At 43.9% G+C, this 19,239-nt stretch overlaps 1 protein-coding gene across 1 annotated transcript in view; it reads left to right on the top strand.

Moving 5' to 3' along the window:
- LOC129706733 (uncharacterized) overlaps nt 1-19,239 on the top strand; it is a 228,101-nt gene that overhangs the window by 126,689 nt on the left and 82,173 nt on the right. Inside the window, exons 31-39 of the mRNA XM_055651166.1 lie at nt 3,684-3,826; nt 4,839-5,001; nt 5,794-5,880; nt 7,151-7,285; nt 8,049-8,165; nt 9,801-9,893; nt 11,326-11,543; nt 12,611-12,804; nt 16,718-17,020. Coding sequence (XP_055507141.1) covers nt 3,684-3,826; nt 4,839-5,001; nt 5,794-5,880; nt 7,151-7,285; nt 8,049-8,165; nt 9,801-9,893; nt 11,326-11,543; nt 12,611-12,804; nt 16,718-17,020 — 1,453 coding nt within the window. The remainder of the gene's footprint in view (nt 1-3,683; nt 3,827-4,838; nt 5,002-5,793; nt 5,881-7,150; nt 7,286-8,048; nt 8,166-9,800; nt 9,894-11,325; nt 11,544-12,610; nt 12,805-16,717; nt 17,021-19,239) is intronic.

The raw sequence follows: 19,239 nt of genomic DNA, 5'->3' as shown, positions 1-19,239 counted from the left end.
AAGCCGAGGTCTCTGGTAAGAAAGTGCTGGATCGGGACTTCCAAGCCGCGGAGTGTGTTCGACCGTCCCAACGAGAGGGCCTCTACATCGGGCTGTCCGTAGGGTTCATGGCCCCGACCGCGGGTGAACAAGGAGGAGGCCTGGCTGAACTTTGTGCCTTCCACCACACTGAAGAATGCTGTGGTGGATGTTTGTGTTAAATCTTATTGTGTATTGTGTGTTCTTTTTAATTGTACCGCTGCTGGCAAATTCATTTCACTGCACCTTCGTGTGTATGTGACAAATACAATTGACTTTGACTATCTTTCCCTCTTAACCCCAGTCTCCTGCCTTCTCCCAATACGCCTAACACCTGTACTAATCAAGAATCTGTGAACCTTAAAAATATCCATTGAATGCCAATCCACAGCCTTCTATGACAATGATCTCCACATATTCACCAGGTTCTGACTAAATAAATTCCTCCTCATCTCCTTCCTAATAGAACATCCTTTAAGTCTGAGGCTATGACCTCTAGTCCTAGACTTTCCCATGAGTTTGTTATTGTCAGGTGTACTGTGGTACAGTGAAAAACATTTTTGCTACAAGCTATCGAGTCAGCATAATGGATATACATGAATTACAATCAAGCCATCCACAGTTTACAGGTACAGGATAAAGGGTACATCACTTAGTGCAAGGTAAAGTCCAATGAAATATAGTTTGAAAGTAGAAAGAGGGAGATGGGAGGTCAGGACTGCTCTCTAGTTGGTGAGAGGATGGTTCAGTTGCCTGATAACAACTGGGAAGAAATTATACTGGAATCTGGAATGTTGCCTATGCCCTTCCAAAAGATCTCCTCATCGATTCATATGATTGAGTCAGTTCGCAAATGTTGCCAAAATATTCACTTTGTCTATTCTGCCTGGAAAGCCAAAGGTTGACAGCACCTGAGGTCAGCCGTGAAGTTACTTTTCCCGAGTCTATATCAGTGCCTCCTGGACTTATTCAAATTGTACAATAGACGTCTGGTGGAATCTTGTGGATTATTTGTAGATCTCTCTGAAATAAACTTTCAAATTGGCATTTGAGAGTCACACCTTGTCCAGCAGACAACTTTCCACGTAAGAAAGTGGCAGCAGGTGTGTGGTCTTGGCTGCCGTTCCACGGAGAAACTCTTTCACTCTCTCCCGTACCTTGTTGGTGGTGGGTGCTAATATTGGAAGACTATCTTGCAGAACCACCAAAACAGTACAAATGGTTAGTTTTGTTTAGTTTATTGTCACCGTGTACCGATGTACAGTGAAAACCTTTTTGTTGCCTCCTATCCAGTCAGCGGAAAGTCTTTACATGATTACAAACGAGCCGTCCACAGTGTACAGCTACAGGGTAAAGGGAATGATGTATGGTGCAATATAAAGACCAGTAGAGTCTGATTAACAATAGACAATAGACAATTGGTGCAGGAGTAGGCCATTCGGCCCTTCGAGCCAGCACCGCCATTCAATGTGATCATGGCTGATCATCTCCAATCAGTACCCCGTTCCTGCCTTCACCCCATATCCCCTGACTCCGCTATTTTTAAGAGCCCTATCTAGCTCTCTCTTGAAAGCATCCAGAGAACCTGCCTCCACCGCCTTTTGAGGCAGAGAATTCCACACACTCACCGCTCTCTGTGAGAAAAAGTGTTTCCTCGACCGTTCGAAATGGCTTACTCCTTATTCTTAAACTGTGGCCCCTGGTTCTGGATATTAGTCTGTGTGATCATGGCTGATCATCTGTCTATTGTCTATTGTCTAAGGTTAATTTGTGGGTCTCCAATGAGGTAGATGGTAGCTCAGGTCCGCTCTCTAGTTGGCAACAGGATGGATGCATATCAGCTTGGAATTGAGAACAAATCCTCATAGAAGTATATAAAATCAACAGTCATAGATACGGTAGACGATCAGAACCTTTTTCCCAGGGTGGAAATGTCAAAGTGGAGAAGGCATAGGTTTAAGATGAGAGGGACAATGTTCAAAGGGCAGTTTTTTTAATCACAGAGTGGGTGCCTGTGGTGGAGGCAGATATGATAGTGACGTTGAAGAGGCTTTTAGAAAGGAGCATCGCTCTGCAGGGAACAGAGGAGTGTGGATCATGTGCAGGCTCAGGCATCATGTCTGGCACAGACTCTGCGGGCAGAAGGGCCTGTCCCTGAGCCGTGCTGTCCTATGTTCTAGATTTTTAAAACTTAAAACAAAGAAAATAGCTTCCACATTTATTTTTGACTGTAACCCAACTTGTAGTTTTGAGTTATCCGAAGCCACATGAGGATGTGCTAATCATTTAGCTGAGTGACCCTGGGGAGACCAGTAGTCAACTCCAGCACTCATTTCCTTCCGCAGTTTGTCAAAAAGTCGGCATTTTTGAAGGGAAGCATTTTTAACAATGACTAATTCTGATCTTTGTGGTTTTTAATGTATTTTCTAAATAACCCTTTAAATTGGCGATTCAGAACCGATTCAGTGATTCCATCCAATGGATCTGGAACAGTTTATTCCTTATTTGAGCCAGCTCAGTCCAAACTTATGTGTAAGAAAGAACTGCAGATGTTGGATAAAGTCGAATTCCTTCTCTCCATAGATGCTGCCTAAGTTACTCCAGCATTTTGTGTCTACCTAGTCAAAATCTATTCTGTTTTAGTTGAACCTTGTCACTGTTAGAATCCTGACGTTTCCATCCGCAAGTCACGTTGCCAAACTGGAAAGGATACAGGGTGCAGAGAAGATTTACGAGGATGTTGCCAGGACTAGAGGGTCTGGCTATGGGAGAGGTTGAGCAGGCTGGGTCTCTATTCCTTGGAGCACAGGAGCATGAAGGAGTGATCTTATAGAGGTGTATAAAATCATGAGATGAATAGATCAGGTGGACGCACAGAGTCTCTTGCCCAGAGTAGGTGTATTGAGGACCAGAGGACATACGTTTAAGGTGAAGGGGAAAATATATAATAGGAATTTGAGGGGTAAAGTTTTCACACAAAGGGTGGTGGGTGTATGGAACAAGCTGTCAAGGAGGTAGTTGAGGCTGGGACTATCCTATTGCCTAAGAAACAGATAGACAGGTACATGGATAGGGCAGGTTACACAGAAAAGCTGGAGAAACTCAGCGGGTGCAGCAGCATCTATGGAGCGAAGGAAATAGGCAACGTTTCGGGCCGAAACCCTTCTTCAGACTGAAGAAGGGTTTCGGCCCGAAACGTTGCCTATTTCCTTCGCTCCATAGATGCTGCTGCACCCCCTGAGTTTCTCCAGCTTTTCTGTGTAACCTTCGTTCTCCAGCATCTGCAGTTCCCTCTTAAACACATGGATATGGCCAGGTTTGGAGGGATATGGACCAAATGGGGCAGGCGGGACTGTTGCTGGGACATGGTGGCCAGTGCGGCCAAGTTGGGCCGAAGGGCCTGTCTCCACGCTGCATTACTCTATGACTAAATGGAGTAAACTAGATGTTCGCAACTTTGAACACAATAACTCTTAAGTGGTTTCTGGTGTTAAAAGCAAAATCAAACCAACGGGCTTTGCGTCTTTGGCAAGAATACTTGAATCACTTGAGGCTTGGCGAGGTTCTGTCTGCAAAATATTACCAGGAAACATCTGGATCTCTTGATCATTTTAAGAGAACTCATTCCTCCTTTAAGCATCTTTCAATTTGTTGTCAATTCACAGCCAAAGAAGAGTAAGAGTCTGTCGGTGGTGGCCCTGTGGACCATCAGTAAGGGCCCACCTTTGGTGATGCAGTTGAATGGACAGATCGAGGAGCTGAAGAGGGAGAAGATGATATTCCAGAACCATGCGTCCATCCAATTTAGGTGATAGCTGCCCTGATTTGAATTTGCTTTCACATTGTCAACGAGGTATCTAAATGAGATTCCTTTGGAGATGTTTTGGGAAAGTGTTCCGGGAAACCATTTTGGGATCATTTATCATTGTCAATTAAGCAACAATCTTTGCTGTATAATTGCCAATCTGTTGATGCACAGGCAATGGGTCTCGTACCTAGTCTGTGGACTGGCACTATGTTGTCCATCGCTTCATAGGTTCTAGGAGCAGAACAATGTACCAATTATGCAAATGCAGTTCCTTATATTCTGGGGGATTTTCAGAATGATTCACTTAAAGCCCTGTCCCACGGTTCGAGTTCATTCCAAAAGTTCTCCCGAGTTTGCCCTGAATCGAACTTGGAGATTTACGGTAATGGCCACTCGTCGGTACTCGGGGCTCTCGTGGACAATTTCCAACATGTTGAAAATTCTTCACAAGTCTTCCCGTGCTTACCTGCCGTTAGCGAGTCTTCCCGAGTACCTGCCGTTAGCGTTACGAGCCGCTAAGAGACGTCCCCGAGCTCCGACGTACCCGCTACGTTCATTCTCCGTGCTCACCATGAGTTTGATTTTTTTTTTAATTCGGGAGAGCTCATGGAATGAACTCGTACAGTGGGGCAGGGCTATTAGGTTGCATGGCTTTAGAAGATTATACATAGCATTCGTCAAAGAGTCCTTACAGAGTTGAAAATTGTCCCTGATATTGTGTGGTTAATTTGTCTTTACCGAGCTAGTGGCAGAAATTTCTTTCTCTTGAGCTGTGGGGTTTAGGACGGAGCTCAGAATTTTACATGGGCATCACAAGACAGCTCAAAACCTCCAGCAATTTATGGTGATCCATAATTCACAGATTATTATCTTGTGTAAATTGAGGCACAGTTTACAAGTTAGTTTAACCATGACCGTTAAAACTGATGTTAAACAGAGCAAGTTCTGGTCTACCATGCTTCTCTCTTGTATCTAGTTATTCATCCTTTGTTTCCCCGGTTTTGTTCTATAGACACCCTTTTAAGCTGCCAATTCCACAGAACACCCTTCTGCACGAGACCTTTACTGTGGATAAGAGGAAGATGCATTATGTCTTGGAAGTAAAAGCCTTGGTGAATGAGAAGGAGGAAACTGTTCACAGGCTCACCCTTGGATACCAGCCTGATAAACCATTTGTAAGAAATAAAATCAACACAAGTATCCAAACCATATCTTAGTATCTAATATCTTTCATTCATTTGTTCTATATCTATCTACATCACTGTCTCTATCTCTCGTTTCCCTCTTCCCAGACTCGCAGTCTTAAGAAGGGTCTTGACCCGAAACGTCACCTATTCCTTTTTTCAAGCTATGCTATCTAACCCGTTTAATAGTTTAGTTTAGTTTAGAGATACAGCGCGGAAACAGGCCCTTCGGCCCACCGAGTCTGTGCCGACCAGCGATCCCCCCCCCCCCACGCATTAATACTATCCTACACACACACACACAGGCCAACCTACATTTATACACAAGCCAATTAGCCTACAGACCAGTACGTCTTTGGAGTTTGGGAGGAAACCGAAGATCTTGGAGAAAACCCCACGCAGGTCACGAGGAGAACGTACAAACTCCGTACCGACAAGCACCTGTAGTCAGGATCGAACCTGGGTCTCTGGCGCTGTGAGGCAGCAACTCTACTGCTGTGCCGTCGTGCAGCCCTGTTTGATTTTTCATTTATTCTTCATTTTGCTAGCTCTGGGATATATATTGTTTTTTAGATTATAAAACATGACTAACATTAACATTTCAATATGATCATAAGACTTTGGAGCAAAACTAGTCAATTTTGCCCATCGAGTCTGCTCCGTTTTCGATCAAGGCTGATGTCTAGTGAGCTGTATAATATTTGAGATGTGGGATATTTGGCTCTATATCTATCAGTGCTTTATCCACACGTGGTAAAGTATTTACAATACTTCCTTTTTCAGGTTTGTGTTAGCCTGACGCACCCGTATAAAGGTGAAGTAATTCCAAAGAGCGTGGAGGTTTGCGTCAAAACAAAGACTGACCATGCTGTGAGTATTGGCTCGGATAACCCTGTGCTCAGCTACAAAACATGGGGGCAGAATTTGGTTCTTCAGTTACTGAATTAGATCTCAACTCAATAGACCCCACTTTCCTTATACCCATGTATTTTGACACCATTATCAACGATATCAAGATGGAATTCATTGATACTTAGGAGCAATTAATTTGCAGGGCTTTGTGGAAAGACTGAAGGAAAGGGAGAGGTCTCTCTGCAGAGGGGATTGTATTGACTCAATGGGCCGAATTGCTTCCTCCTTTACAGCTTTGATTCTTTGGTAATATTCCTAAGTTCTATATGTCCTATGTTCCTAGGTATTCCTAAGTGATAGGAGCAGAATTAGGCCATTCTGCCCATCAAGTCTACTCCGCCATTCAATCACAGCTGATCTATCTCTCCTTCCTAACCTTATTCTCCTGCTTTCTCCCCATAACCTCTGACACCCATATTAATCAAGAATCTATCAACCTCTGCCTTAAAGTTATTTGTTCCTACACCTGCCCGTACTCTCCACAGATGCTGCCTGGTCCGTTGAGTTACTCCAGCTCTCTATTTCTATCCTGGAAATTCCTGTTGAGTAAATGGGTTAAAATAGTAGGTTCCACTGTCCTTATTCTTAGAAGAAATATGAATTTCCAATAAATACGTTGGCAGCTAAATTAGAGCAACAGGCAGGATAATGGTGGCAGGACTGTGCAAAGCATTTGAGTAATTAAGTTATGATGTACACTATGAGGAATAAGAAACTTATTGTTCTGTCTGAATAATTAAATCACTGTAAAGGGCCTGTCCCACTTACGCGACTTTTTCGGCGACTGCCGGCACCCATCATAGGTCGTTGCAGGTCGCTGAAAATTTTCAACATGTTGAAAATCCAACAGCGACAGAACAAGGTATAACTATTTGGGCGACTACTCACGACCATACAGGCTTCACCCCGCGACATGTCACCAGGGTGTCGTCAGTATGGTCGTGAGTAGTCACCCAAAGAGTCGTAGCGTCTTTCTGGTTGCCGCTGAATTTTCAACATGTTGCGTAAAAGTCACGTAAGTGGGACAGGGCCAAAACTGTGTTTTTAATTAAAACTAGCCTCATGGAAGATATTGCGTTTGGTCACCAGCAGCTGACGGTTAAATATCAGTTTCCTTCATAGTACACCTCCCACTGCATGCTGTTTTCAATTTGCATTGTTTTACTTTAGGAAAGCACTAACATAGATGAGATATATATTAATATATATGAGATGATCTGTCCCACAGGCAACGTTTGAAGCAGAAGCAACAATGAAAATCAACAAGAGAGATGCTCTCACACTTCATGGCCAATATCAGAATAAATCTACTGACACGGACTTGTGGTATCTTGTACACTTTGACACAGAGCACAATCTACAGGTATACTGAGATCCTATAATCATGTCATAAGTGATAGGAGCAGAATTAGGCCATTCAGCCCATCAAGTCTACTCCGCCATTCAATCATGGCTGATCTATCTCTCCCTTCTAACCCCATTCTCCTGCCCTCCCCATAACCTCTGACACCTGTACCAATCAAGAATCTATCTACCTCTGCCTTAAAAATATAGATTGACTTGGCCTCCACAGCCTTCTGTGGCAAATAACTCCATAGATTCACCACCTTCTGACTAAAGGAATTCCTCATCATCTCCTTCCTAAAGGAATGTCCTTTAATTCTGAGGTTATGACCTCCAGTCCTAGACTCTCCCACTAATGGAAACATCTTCTCCACATCCACTCTATACAAGCCTTTCTATATTCGGTAAGTTTTGTTGAAGTCCCCCCTCATTCCTCTCAACCGCCAGCAGGCCCAGTGCCATCAAATGTTCATAATTTGTTATCATGTATAGCTGTTCCACGATTTACATACATTTAAGTTGCATATCTTCATTATAACATTATTGACTCTTTGGAGTGCATGTTTTTGACTTACAAATCTAATTTTTGCTATTATTAATGGTGCATTATATGATGCAACGAGTACATTGTACCAAAATGTCAACACTGCATTTTGCCTGCACTTTTCCACGCATGATATTTCACTTTAGATAATCCCTTTTTGGGATTAAGGAATGACGATATTATCAAAGCAGTGAAAACTATACTTGTATTTAATTGCTCATTTCTTTTCCATGCCCAGTTAAGAGTTCCACATGCTTTAATGCTGGATGGGGAATTGTTCATGATGCAAAACAAGAACGACAGTTTTAATTATGGAGCTAATTGCAAATTTGCCTTCAATAAGGATAATTCACAGGTTAGTGGCAAAATGCTGGTTACGTGTCAGAACGTTTGTATGTATGTATGTTACTTACGCACACATGTATTTATATTATACACATGCACATATATACATATGGGCACGCGCACGGATATAGACACACACACACACACACACACACACACACACACACACCACACACACACACCACACATACACACAGACACACACACAGACACACACACAGACACAGATTCACACACCACACACACACACACACACAACTTTTGGAGTATCCTTGATTGGACTTTGTGTGCAGGAAAGAACTGCAGATGCTGGTTTAAATCGAAGGTAGACACAAAATGCTGGAATAAGTCAGCGGGACAGGCAGCATCTCTGGAGAGTAGGAATGGATGACGTTTCAGGTCAAGTCTGAAGAAGGGTCTCGACCCGAAACGTCACCCCTTCTCTCCATTGATGTTGCTTGGCCCTCTGTTACTCCAGCATTTTGTGTCTACATTGATCGGACTTTGCTGGCTTAAACCTTGCACTAAAACCTTGCATTCCGTTATTTCCTTGTCATGTATCAATACACCGTAATGGCTCAATTGTAATCATGTCTTGTCTTTCTGCTGGCTGGTTAGCACGCAACAAAAGCTCTTCACTGTTCCTCGGTACACGTGACAATAAACTAAACTGAATAAAACGAAAGTGAAACACCCACACTCATAAGAGCAAGTTGATAACAACAATCCATTGAGCAGTTAATTAACCCTGTCCTTGCTGGGACAAATGCAAGATTATAAACACACCTGGTGCTGGAACACCACCATTGTTCCAGCACCTTTGGTTCCAGAGTTCTGCAGTATTATCTGTTTTACCAGACTAACAAGCAATGGAGGGACCGAGATACTGGCCAGCAAAGTCGGCCTCGATAGTCGGCTATAGGAACGATGTTGGGGGAGTCCAGAACCAGGGGTCACAGTTTAAGAATAAAAGGTAGGCCATTTAAGACTGAGATGAGGAAAAACGTTTTCACCCAGAGAGTTGTGAATCTGTGGAATTCGCTGCCACAGAGGGCAGTGGAGGCCAATTCACTGGATGTTTTCAAGAGAGAGTTAGATGTAGCTCTTAGGGCTAAAAGAATCAAGGGATATGGGAAGAAAGCAGGAATGGGGTACTGATTGGGGATGATCAGCCATGATCATATTGAATGGCGATGCTGGCTCGGAGGGCCGAATGGCCTACTCTTGCACCTATTGTTCTATATTTCTATTTCTTTATCGGCCTCGTCCATGTTGTACAGTAAAATTGAAACCACAGCAACTCACCCTAACATCTATTTTTACCTTCCACCACTTTACTAAGTTGTCAGCTGCCCGTTTTGTTTATTCGCCTCAACTAATTTGAGTATGTTCAGCACCTTACAAATAAAGATTTGTTAAAATACATTATTATTACATAATATAAATATAAACATAACCGTCAAAAAAAACGTTTCTCCTATTAGGATAGTTGTTTTAAATGTTTAAATGATAATTGTTTAAACAGTGAACCTGATCTGATTTATCAAATCTTGAACAATAGAATACAACTTCAGTAACAAAATACATGTTAATTTACACGATGAAGTGTTCTTGATTTAACATGGATCTTTTTCCATTCAACTAGTTCTCTATTCAGATGAATGGATCCTCCAAAGAGATACAAGTTTTCTCGGAGTTAACTCATCCCTACCAATCAGCAGTGCCGTATACTTTCCAGGTAAACCATATACCCTCGATAAACTTTATTTTGGAAAGAAAGGTGGAATGGTGTGGGTAATCTGTAGCCAAGACTCAATATATGTGGCGCAGCGGTAGAGTTGCTGCCTTCAACGCTTAGAGCGCCAGAGACCCGGGTTCAATCCTGACCACGGGTGCTGTCTGTACGGAGTTTCTACGTTCTCCCTGTGACCTGTGGGGGTTTTCTCCGAGATCTTCGGTTTCCTCCCATACTTCAAAGTCGTACGTTTGTAGGTTAATTGGCAATTGAATGTAAAAATTGTCCCTAGTGTAGGAAAGTGTTTATATGCGGGGGTACTGATGGAGAAGATATGAAACATCTGCTGGATGTGGCTGGAATCACCAACCATGACTTTATGATTCGAACAGAAATCCTAAATTTGGTGTTGATTATGCCCCATAACAGGGGGCTTAGGTTTAAGGTGTGAGGGACCATTTTTTTCACGCAGAGGGTGATGGGTATATGAAACGAGCTGCCAGAGGAGGTAGTTGAGGCATGTACTATAATAGCATTTGAAACACACTTGGATAAGTACATAGATAGGAAAGGTTTAGAGGGATGTGTTTAAGAAGGAACTGCAGATGCTGGAAAATCGAAGGTACACAAAAATGCTGGAGAAACTCAGCGGGTGCGGCAGCACTTATGGAGTGAAGGAAATAGGCAACGTTCAGACTGAAGGTTTAGCGGGATATGGGCCAAACGTGGGCAAGTGAGACCAGCTTAGATGGGGCATCTTGGTCAGGTCGGTCGGGGGGAGTTCCCCCCCGCCACGGGTACCATGTAATCCCATGCTACCTGCTCCATGGTCGGATAGTCAGCGACTAAACCGTCTCCCCCACCTGATTTGCCAAGTGAGGAGGGGACTGTGGACCCCCAGCAGGACCAAAAACAAATCCCGTCAAAGGGCGGATGAGCTCCTAGCGAGCCAATGGCCATCCACACTTCAGTAGAAGTTGCGATCACTGTCGTACATTACATTGTAAGGCACCGTGTCCGTTGATGTTTTCAACGCTGATGATGATGATGATCTTGAATAAGTTGGGCTGAAAGGCCTGTTTCATGCTGTATGATTCTATGACTATATAATTTCACTGATGTTTCATCTGTAAAAATCTAACCCATGTTGGTGGGGCGGTGCAGTCGGAGCCTCAGCCTGCTATAACCAATCCACTATATACTGTATATATATATATATATGTCCATTATTGCGTGGGTTTAATGTATTCCATGTACTATTAGTCTTTAACTTGTAAGTGAATAGCTAATTAACAAAATGATCGAACCGTATATTTTGCAAATTAATTTCAAAACTTAAGGTTAGTACAGAAAACTAACGAGTTGATTATTTCAATATGACGCCGCAAATATTTCAAATGTGATTTGATACTTGGAATCTTCCCGATCAAAACAGGTCCGTGCTACAGCGAAGAATTACCGTGAGACTAATTACAATGGCACATTCTACCTGCACTCTAATGGTGAAGACCTGATGGTAACAGAGTTTGACGTGGTGAATGAGAATACGAGGAATGTCAGGATTCTGGGCATTAAAGCTGCTCTTCGCCAGCACTTGCTTGGTGCTCCTTTGAACAGCCGGTTTCAAATAACAGGGAAGGCACACAATTCGAGGTAAAATGTACAATGTGCTGTTGAAATTTCAACATGCTTTCCAGAACGTCTGTTAAAAGATATAGAGCTGTGCTGACCTTGAAGAGTTTGCTTATGCGAATATTCTCTGTAGCATCAATACTCTTTGATAGACGAGACATTGATTTACTTTGAGAACCACAATGGGCTTATTTTTACCACGATATTCACTCAACAAATTGAATAGCATAGACACAAAAAGCTGGAGTAACTCAGCGGGTCAGGCAGCATCTCTGGAGAAAAGGAATAGGTGACGTTTCAGGTCGAGACCCCTCTTCAGACTGAGAGTTAGGGGAAAGGGAAACGAGAGGTATAGACGGTGATAAAGAGAGAGATAGAACGTGATAAAGAGAGATACAGAACAAATGAATGAAAGATATGCAAAAAAAGTAACAATGATAAAGGAAATAGGACATTGTTAGCTGTGGCCAAGGTGAGAAGGAACATAGACAATGAGACTCAACAAGACGACTTTGAAGCTGGTACGACTTGGGTGGGGGAGCGATGGAGAGAGGGGGGGTGCAAGGGTTACATGAGGTAGAGAAAACAAAATTCATACCACTGGATTGTAAGCTGCCCAAGCGAAATATGAAATGCTTTTCCTCCAATTTTTATGTTTGGCCTCACTCTGAAGTTGGAGGAGTCCTGGCACAGAACGGTCTGTGTGGGAACTGGGAAGAGGAGTTAAAGTGTAGGTTTCTCCGAACTCCATTAGCAGTGCTTTGGCCAGGATGGAAATTGCATTCTCAGATTATACCTTTTTCACATAGAACAGGCCCTTCGGCCCACAATGTTTGTGCCGAACATGATGCCGTTAAACTGATCTTATCTGCCTGCACACGTTCCATATCTCTCTATACTCTGCTCTTCCATGTGCCTGTCGAAAATCACATGGTAGATCCATGCAAAGCATTGCATATTTCTTCAATAGTCACTCCTCACACTCAAGCTGTTTCAAGATTTTTGCACATGCTTTACTCAAAGTCAGATTTATTAGAATTATTCATCTGTTGCTGATGGACTAACACACACATTTTGCCTGCTTTTAGATTCCTATTGGTTTCCAGTCTACAGTTGGATGAGCAAACGATTGTGGTAGATCTAATGGGTTTGAAGGAGTACCAGGAAGGTTTACACATGACATTGTCGGGAACTGTCCAGCACAATATGACTAAAGGGCTGAAATTCCCACAACTTCTGCATGTGGCCGCAACATTAAACCAACAGAACAATAGCCATGAAGGTAATTGTTCAACCGTTGTTTAAAGTCTGAATTAATGCCCTAAAGATTCTTCTGTATTGACAGGTCTGTTTATACTTCATATTGTGCAGCCTGATGTCCTCTAATGTAGGTACAAGGAACTGCAAATGCTGGTTTACAAAAAAAAGACACAATGTATGGGACCCAAGATATCACCTATCCATGTTTTCCAGAGTTGCTGCCTGACTTGTGTTATCTCACCCGCTGAGTTTCTCCAGCATTTTTGCCTACCTTCGATTGTTCCAGCATCTGCAGTTCCTTCTTAAACATGTTGTGTTATTCCAGTACTTTGTGTCTTTTATGTGTCCTACAATGTTGGATATTTTAGCAAATGTTTAATTTTTACATACACATTGTGCTTTATTATTGATAGTGTGCCTTGCCTAAAACATAGATGTATAACCTAAACTAATCTAAACTAAACGCTATTTATAATGCACTGCTGGAAAAAAAAACGGTGCTTCTTTGTGTAGGAAGGAACTGCAGAAACTGGTTTACAGCAAAGATTGATACAAAATGCTGCAGTAACTCAATGGGTCAGGCAACATCTCTGGAGAAAACGAATAGGTGGCGTTTGGGGTTGAAACCCTTCTTAAGGCTGAGAGTCAGGGGAGAGGGAAACAAGAGGTGTGAAAAGGTATGCCCCTGTCCCACTTAGGAAACCTGAATGGAAACCTCTGGAGACTTTGCGCCCCACCCAATGTTTCCGTGCGGTTCCCGGAGGTTTCAGGTGGTTGCCGGAGGTTGCAGGTAGTGGAAGCAGGTAGGGAGACTGACAAAAACCTCCGGAAACCGCACGGAAACCTTGGGTGGGGCGCAAAGTCTCCAGAGGTTTCCGTTCAGGTTTCCTAAGTGGGACGGGGGCAGTACCGAATAAATCAGAGTCGGCACTAGATTTCCCTCTCCCTTGACACTCACCCTGAAGAATGGTCTTGACCTGAAACGTTGCCTATTCTTTTTCTCCAAGGATTGCATCTTTACCTGCTGAGCAAAACACTTAGGCAAGGAGCGAAATATTCAGTCACATGTTGCAGAAATAGAATTCTCGCCCATCCCATAACCATATAACCATATACCAATTACAGCACGGAAACAGGCCATCTCGGCCCTACAAGTCCGTGCCGACACAACTTTTTTTCCCTTAGTCCCACCTGCCTGCACTCATACCATAACCCTCCATTCCCTTCTCATCCATATGCCTATCCAATTTATTTTTAAATGATACCAACAAACCTGCCTCCACCACTTCCACTGGAAGCTCATTCCACATCGCTACCACTCTCTGAGTAAAGAAGTTCCCTCTCATATTACCCCTAAACTTCTGTCCCTTAATTCTGAAGTCATGTCCTCTTGTGTGAATCTTCCCTATTCTTAAAGGGAAAAGCTTGTCCACGTCAACTCTGTCTATCCCTCTCATCATTTTAAAGACCTCTATAAAGTCCCCCCTTAACCTTCTGTGCTCCAGAGAATAAAGACCTAACTTATTCAACCTTTCTCTGTAACTTAGTTGTTGAAACCCAGGCAACATTCTAGTAAATCTCCTCTGTACTCTCTCTATTTTGTTGACATCCTTCCTATAATTGGGCGACCAAAATTGTACACCATACTCCAGATTTGGTCTCACCAATGCCTTGTACAATTTTAACATTACATCCCAGCTTCTATACTCAATGCTCTGATTTATAAAGGCTAGCATACCAAAAGCTTTCTTTATCACCCTATCTATATGAGATTCCACCTTCAAGGAACTATGCACGGTTATTCCCAGATCCCTCTGTTCAACTGTATTCTTCAATTCCCTACTATTTACCATGTATGTCCTATTTTGATTTATGTTATGGGAATACTTTAAAACTCTAATAAATCAGCGACTGAATCTTCAGCATCTGATTTGCTTACTAGTGTGAGCCGTGCGTGCAGAGTGCGTGCAGAGTGCGAGCCAGTGGTGTGATCAGCATCAGGGTGGGGAGCACTATGACGCATGTAAGTCTGCTGCTGGAAGTGGGATCTGAGGGCTTGTACGTTGCAATTTGTTTTGACAAGTTGACTCTCACACTGAGCAAAGTTCAAAGTGCTGAAGGAACTCAGAGGGTTAGGCAGCACCGGGGGAGGGAATGCACAGACAACGTTTCGGTTGGGGTGTCTAGCGACCCTCCTTCATACTGATCTTACTCACTACAGGACCTTCCACACTATGCTCTACTTCCCATTACCTTAAAACATCCAGACTCCCTTTCCTTGCTCCCTTTAAACTTACAAATGACAGAAAAGTATAGATAGATAGATAGATGGATGGATGGATGGATGGATGGATAGATAGATAGATAGATAGATAGATAGATAGATAGATAGATAGATAGATAGATAGATAGATAGATAGATAGATAGATAGATAGATAGATAGATAGATAGAAAGAAAGAAATATGAGGTGCTGTTCCTCCAATGTGCGGTGGGACTGGCCATGGAGGAGGCCCAGGACAAAATGGTCGGATTTGGAATGGGAGGGGGAGTTGAAGTGCTGAACCACCGGGAGATCAGGTTGGTTAATGCGGACTGTGCGGAGGTGTTGGGCGAAGCGATCGCCAAGCCTGAGCTTGGTCTCACCGATGTAGAGCAGTTGACACCTAGAGCAGCGGATGCAATAGAATAGGTTGGAGGAGGTGCAGGTGAACCTCAGCCTCGCCTGGAAAGACTGCTAAGGTCCTTGGATGGAGTCAAGGGGGGAGGTAAAGCGACAAGTGTCTGGCATTTCTTGCGGTTGCAAGGGAAAGTACAAGGGGAGGGGGTGGTTTCCATTGTAGAATACATTTGTAGAACTCAGTAAATGTAATATTCAAGGTGTCTAAATCTACTTGCCATGGGTATTTTGTTTGTTAGTCATAGTCATAGAGTGATACAGTGTGGAAACAGGCCCTTCGGCCCAACTTGCCAACACTGGCCAACATGCCGCAGCTACACTAGTCCCACCTGCCCGCGTTTGGCCCACAGCCCTCCAAACCTGTCCTATCCATGTATTTTAACTGGTTCTTAAACGTTGGGATAGTCCCTGCCTCAACTACCTCTGGCAGGTTGTACCATGCACCCACCACCCTTTGTGTGAAAAAGTTTCCCCCTCTGATTCTTATTAAATCTTTTCCCCGTCACCTTATACCTATGTCCTATGGTCCTCGATTCACCTACTCTGACCAAGAGACTCTGTGCCTTTACCCGACCTATTCCTCTCATGATTGTTGTGGGAGTTGGGACATTTACAATTTACCAAAGGTGTTGATTCCTGGGAACAAAGCTTGTAATCCTCAAAGTGGTGCCACAACTGAGCCACCACCTTGAGGTGCGCTGTGCTACACCCTCTGCAGGGGATTGGCTTCCCGCTAAAAGACCGAGCTAATAGATACACTACTGTCCAAAGACAGGTGACCAAAAATCTCATGGCAGCAATAATCTTCGTTATTTAGTTTAGTTTAGTTTAGGGATACAATGCAGAAACAGGCCTTTAGGCCCACCGAATCCGCTTCTAACCAGTGATTCACGCACATTAACACTACCCTGCCCACGCTAGGGACAATTTTTTTTTTACATATATACCAAGCCAATTGGCCTACAAACCTGTACGTCTTCGGAGTGCAGGAGGAAATTGAATATCTCGCAGAAAATCCACGCAGGTCACAGGGAAAGCGTAAAAACTCCATACAACCAAGCATTGAAGATTGAACCCGGGCCTCTGGCGCTGTAAGGCAGTAGCTCTACCGCTGCGCCACCGTGCCGCCCCTTCCTATTTTTTCCCCTTGCTGCAGTAATCTTGTTTCGTCCCAATTGTAAAAAAAAAACACTTATTTATTTAATCGTTGCTTTTATCAAATGTTTTAATCATCTTGTTCTTATGCTCCATTGCAGGTGACCTTAAAATTGAAATTGGAGACATCCTTTACAGGGTTCATCTTCAAAATGGCAATACTTTCAGCAGCACCAGCGCACATGAGTTGATTCTCAGGTTGACCCAAAATGGTAGCATGACCATCCCAGTGACGTCAGAGTTTACAGGACATCTGGAGCTTGGACAAGAATCAAGGCTGGGCCAGGCCTGTTGGAAGGCGGATGATAGGACGATGTGCGTCCAGCTTTTACAGGTGACCAAAACCAACCAAACCAAGGTCACTGGTAAAGTGACTCACAACCTGGAAGAACTGATAGCAACAGGTAAGTGGTTTAAAGACACCTGACAGACAACTGTTTGTATGCACGAGGTTCCAATGTTGGACAACGTGACACACCTATGTACCTTGGACCTCTCCTGTCATGTAAATTTGCAGCAACAGGCCCTTAAAAGCATTGAAGAGAGACACAAAATGCTGGAGTAACACAGCGGGACAGGCAGCATCTGTGGAGAGAGGGTATGGGTGATGTTTCAGGTCGAGTCCCTTCTTCAGACCGAGAGTCAGGGTAGAGGGAGACTCGAGATATGGAAGGGTAAGGTGTGAAAATGAGAGATCAAAGGGAACGATGATCCAGGAAAATGTAGAATGGTTCATTGTTAGCTCAGGGGAAGGTGACAACGAGGCATAGAATCAGTAAAATGTAATCAGGAGTTCAGTGAAACTAGTCGGACAATTAGGATGGGGGGAGAGACAGAGACAGAGGGAAAGCAAGGGTTACTTGAAGTTAGAGAAATCCATGTTCATGCTGCTGGGGTGTAATCTGATCAAGCAAAATATTGGGCACTGTTCCTCCAATGTGCATTGGGTCTCACTCTGACAATCTTAAAAGCATCTTTGGCTGATCATCGTACACTATCAATTTAATCTGGCTTTCTAGACGCCAAAGAATTTGGAAGCTAACGTCTTCCAAAGCAATCCAACTACTGGTGTGGTCACAGCTTCCAGATACGGTTGCGTCTGAGTCTCACAGTCCAGCCAGCAGAGCTAAGGTCAGACAAACAGACTGTCAGCCAAGCGCCCTGCGGGTGACAGCGCGGTTTACCAAGCTGTTTATCCCGTGTTTGCTCCCGCACGTGCACAGAAGTTCATCCTCCACCCTGACAATGAACAAAATACGGTGACACAGATGTAGAGTTGGTGCATTACAGCGCCAAAGACACGGGTTCGATCCTGACTACTGGTGCTGCCCGTGCGGAGTTTGCACGATCACCCTATCATAAGGTCATAAGATGAGATGAGATGAGAAGAACCTTTTTCACACAGAGAGTGGTGAATCTCTGGAACTCTCTGCCACAGAGGGTAGTTGAGGCCAGTTCATTGGCTATATTTAAGAGGGAGTTAGATGTGGCCCTTGTGGCTAAGGGGATCAGGGGGTATGGAGAGAAGGCAGGTACGGGATACTGAGTTGGATGATCAGCCATGATCATATTGAATGGCGGTGCAGGCTCGAAGGGCCGAATGGCCTACTCCTGCACCTAATTTCTATGTTTCTATGTTTCTATAAGGAATAGGAGTAGAATTAGGTAATTCGGTCCATCGAGTCTACTCCGCCAGTCAATCCTGCCTTATCTATCTCTCCCTTCTAATCCCATTCTCCTGCCTTCTCCCTGTTTTTCAGGGGCACCAGTAAATGGGTAATTAGGGGAGGGCACCAGTAAATGGGTAATTAGGGGAGGGCACCAGTAAATGGAAATGGGGAGGGCACCAGTGAATTAGGGGAGGGCACCAGTGAATGAATAATTAGGGGAGGGCACCAGTGAATGAATAATTAGGGGAGGGCACCAGTGAATGAATAATAATTAGGGGAGGGCACCAGTGAATGAATAATTAGGGGAGGGCACCAGTGAATGAATAATTAGGGGAGGGCACCAGTGAATGAATAATTAGGGGAGGGCACCAGTGAATGAATAATTAGGGGAGGGCACCAGTGAATGAATAATTAGGGGAGGGCACCAGTGGGAGGGCACCAGTGAATGGATAATTAGGGGAGGGCACCAGTGAATGAATAATTAGGGGAGGGCACCAGTGAATGAATAATTAGGGGAGGGCACCAGTGAATGAATAATTAGGGGAGGGCACCAGTGAATGGGTAATTAGGGGAGGGCACCAGTGAATGGGTAATTAGGGGAGGGCACCAGTAAATGGGGAACAAGCGGGCACAAAACAAATTGTGTACGATCCAACAGTTTTGAATGAAGGTTAAGGGAGTGAGGGGGGAGAGGGAGTGAAAGGGCAGAGGGGAAGATGTGGGAGAAGCACGAGGTGAGTGTCAGGGAGAATGGGAATGAGTGAAATGGAGCGGGGATTGTGGGGATATGGGGGGGAGGTGTTCTACTATGCCTTAAAAATATCCACTGACTTGGCCTCCACAGCCTTCTGTGGCAAAGAATTCCACAGATTCACCACCCTCTGACTAAAAAAAATTCTCCTCCTAAAAGAGTGTCTATGGCTGCGTGCGTCTTCTCTACATGCTCCGCTTCC

This window comes from Leucoraja erinacea, chromosome 20 (genome assembly GCF_028641065.1).
Source record: "Leucoraja erinacea ecotype New England chromosome 20, Leri_hhj_1, whole genome shotgun sequence".
Taxonomy (NCBI): Eukaryota; Metazoa; Chordata; class Chondrichthyes; order Rajiformes; family Rajidae; genus Leucoraja; species Leucoraja erinaceus.
The sequence above is the reverse complement of the archived record's forward strand: the minus strand, read 5'-3'. Positions and strand labels throughout refer to the sequence as shown.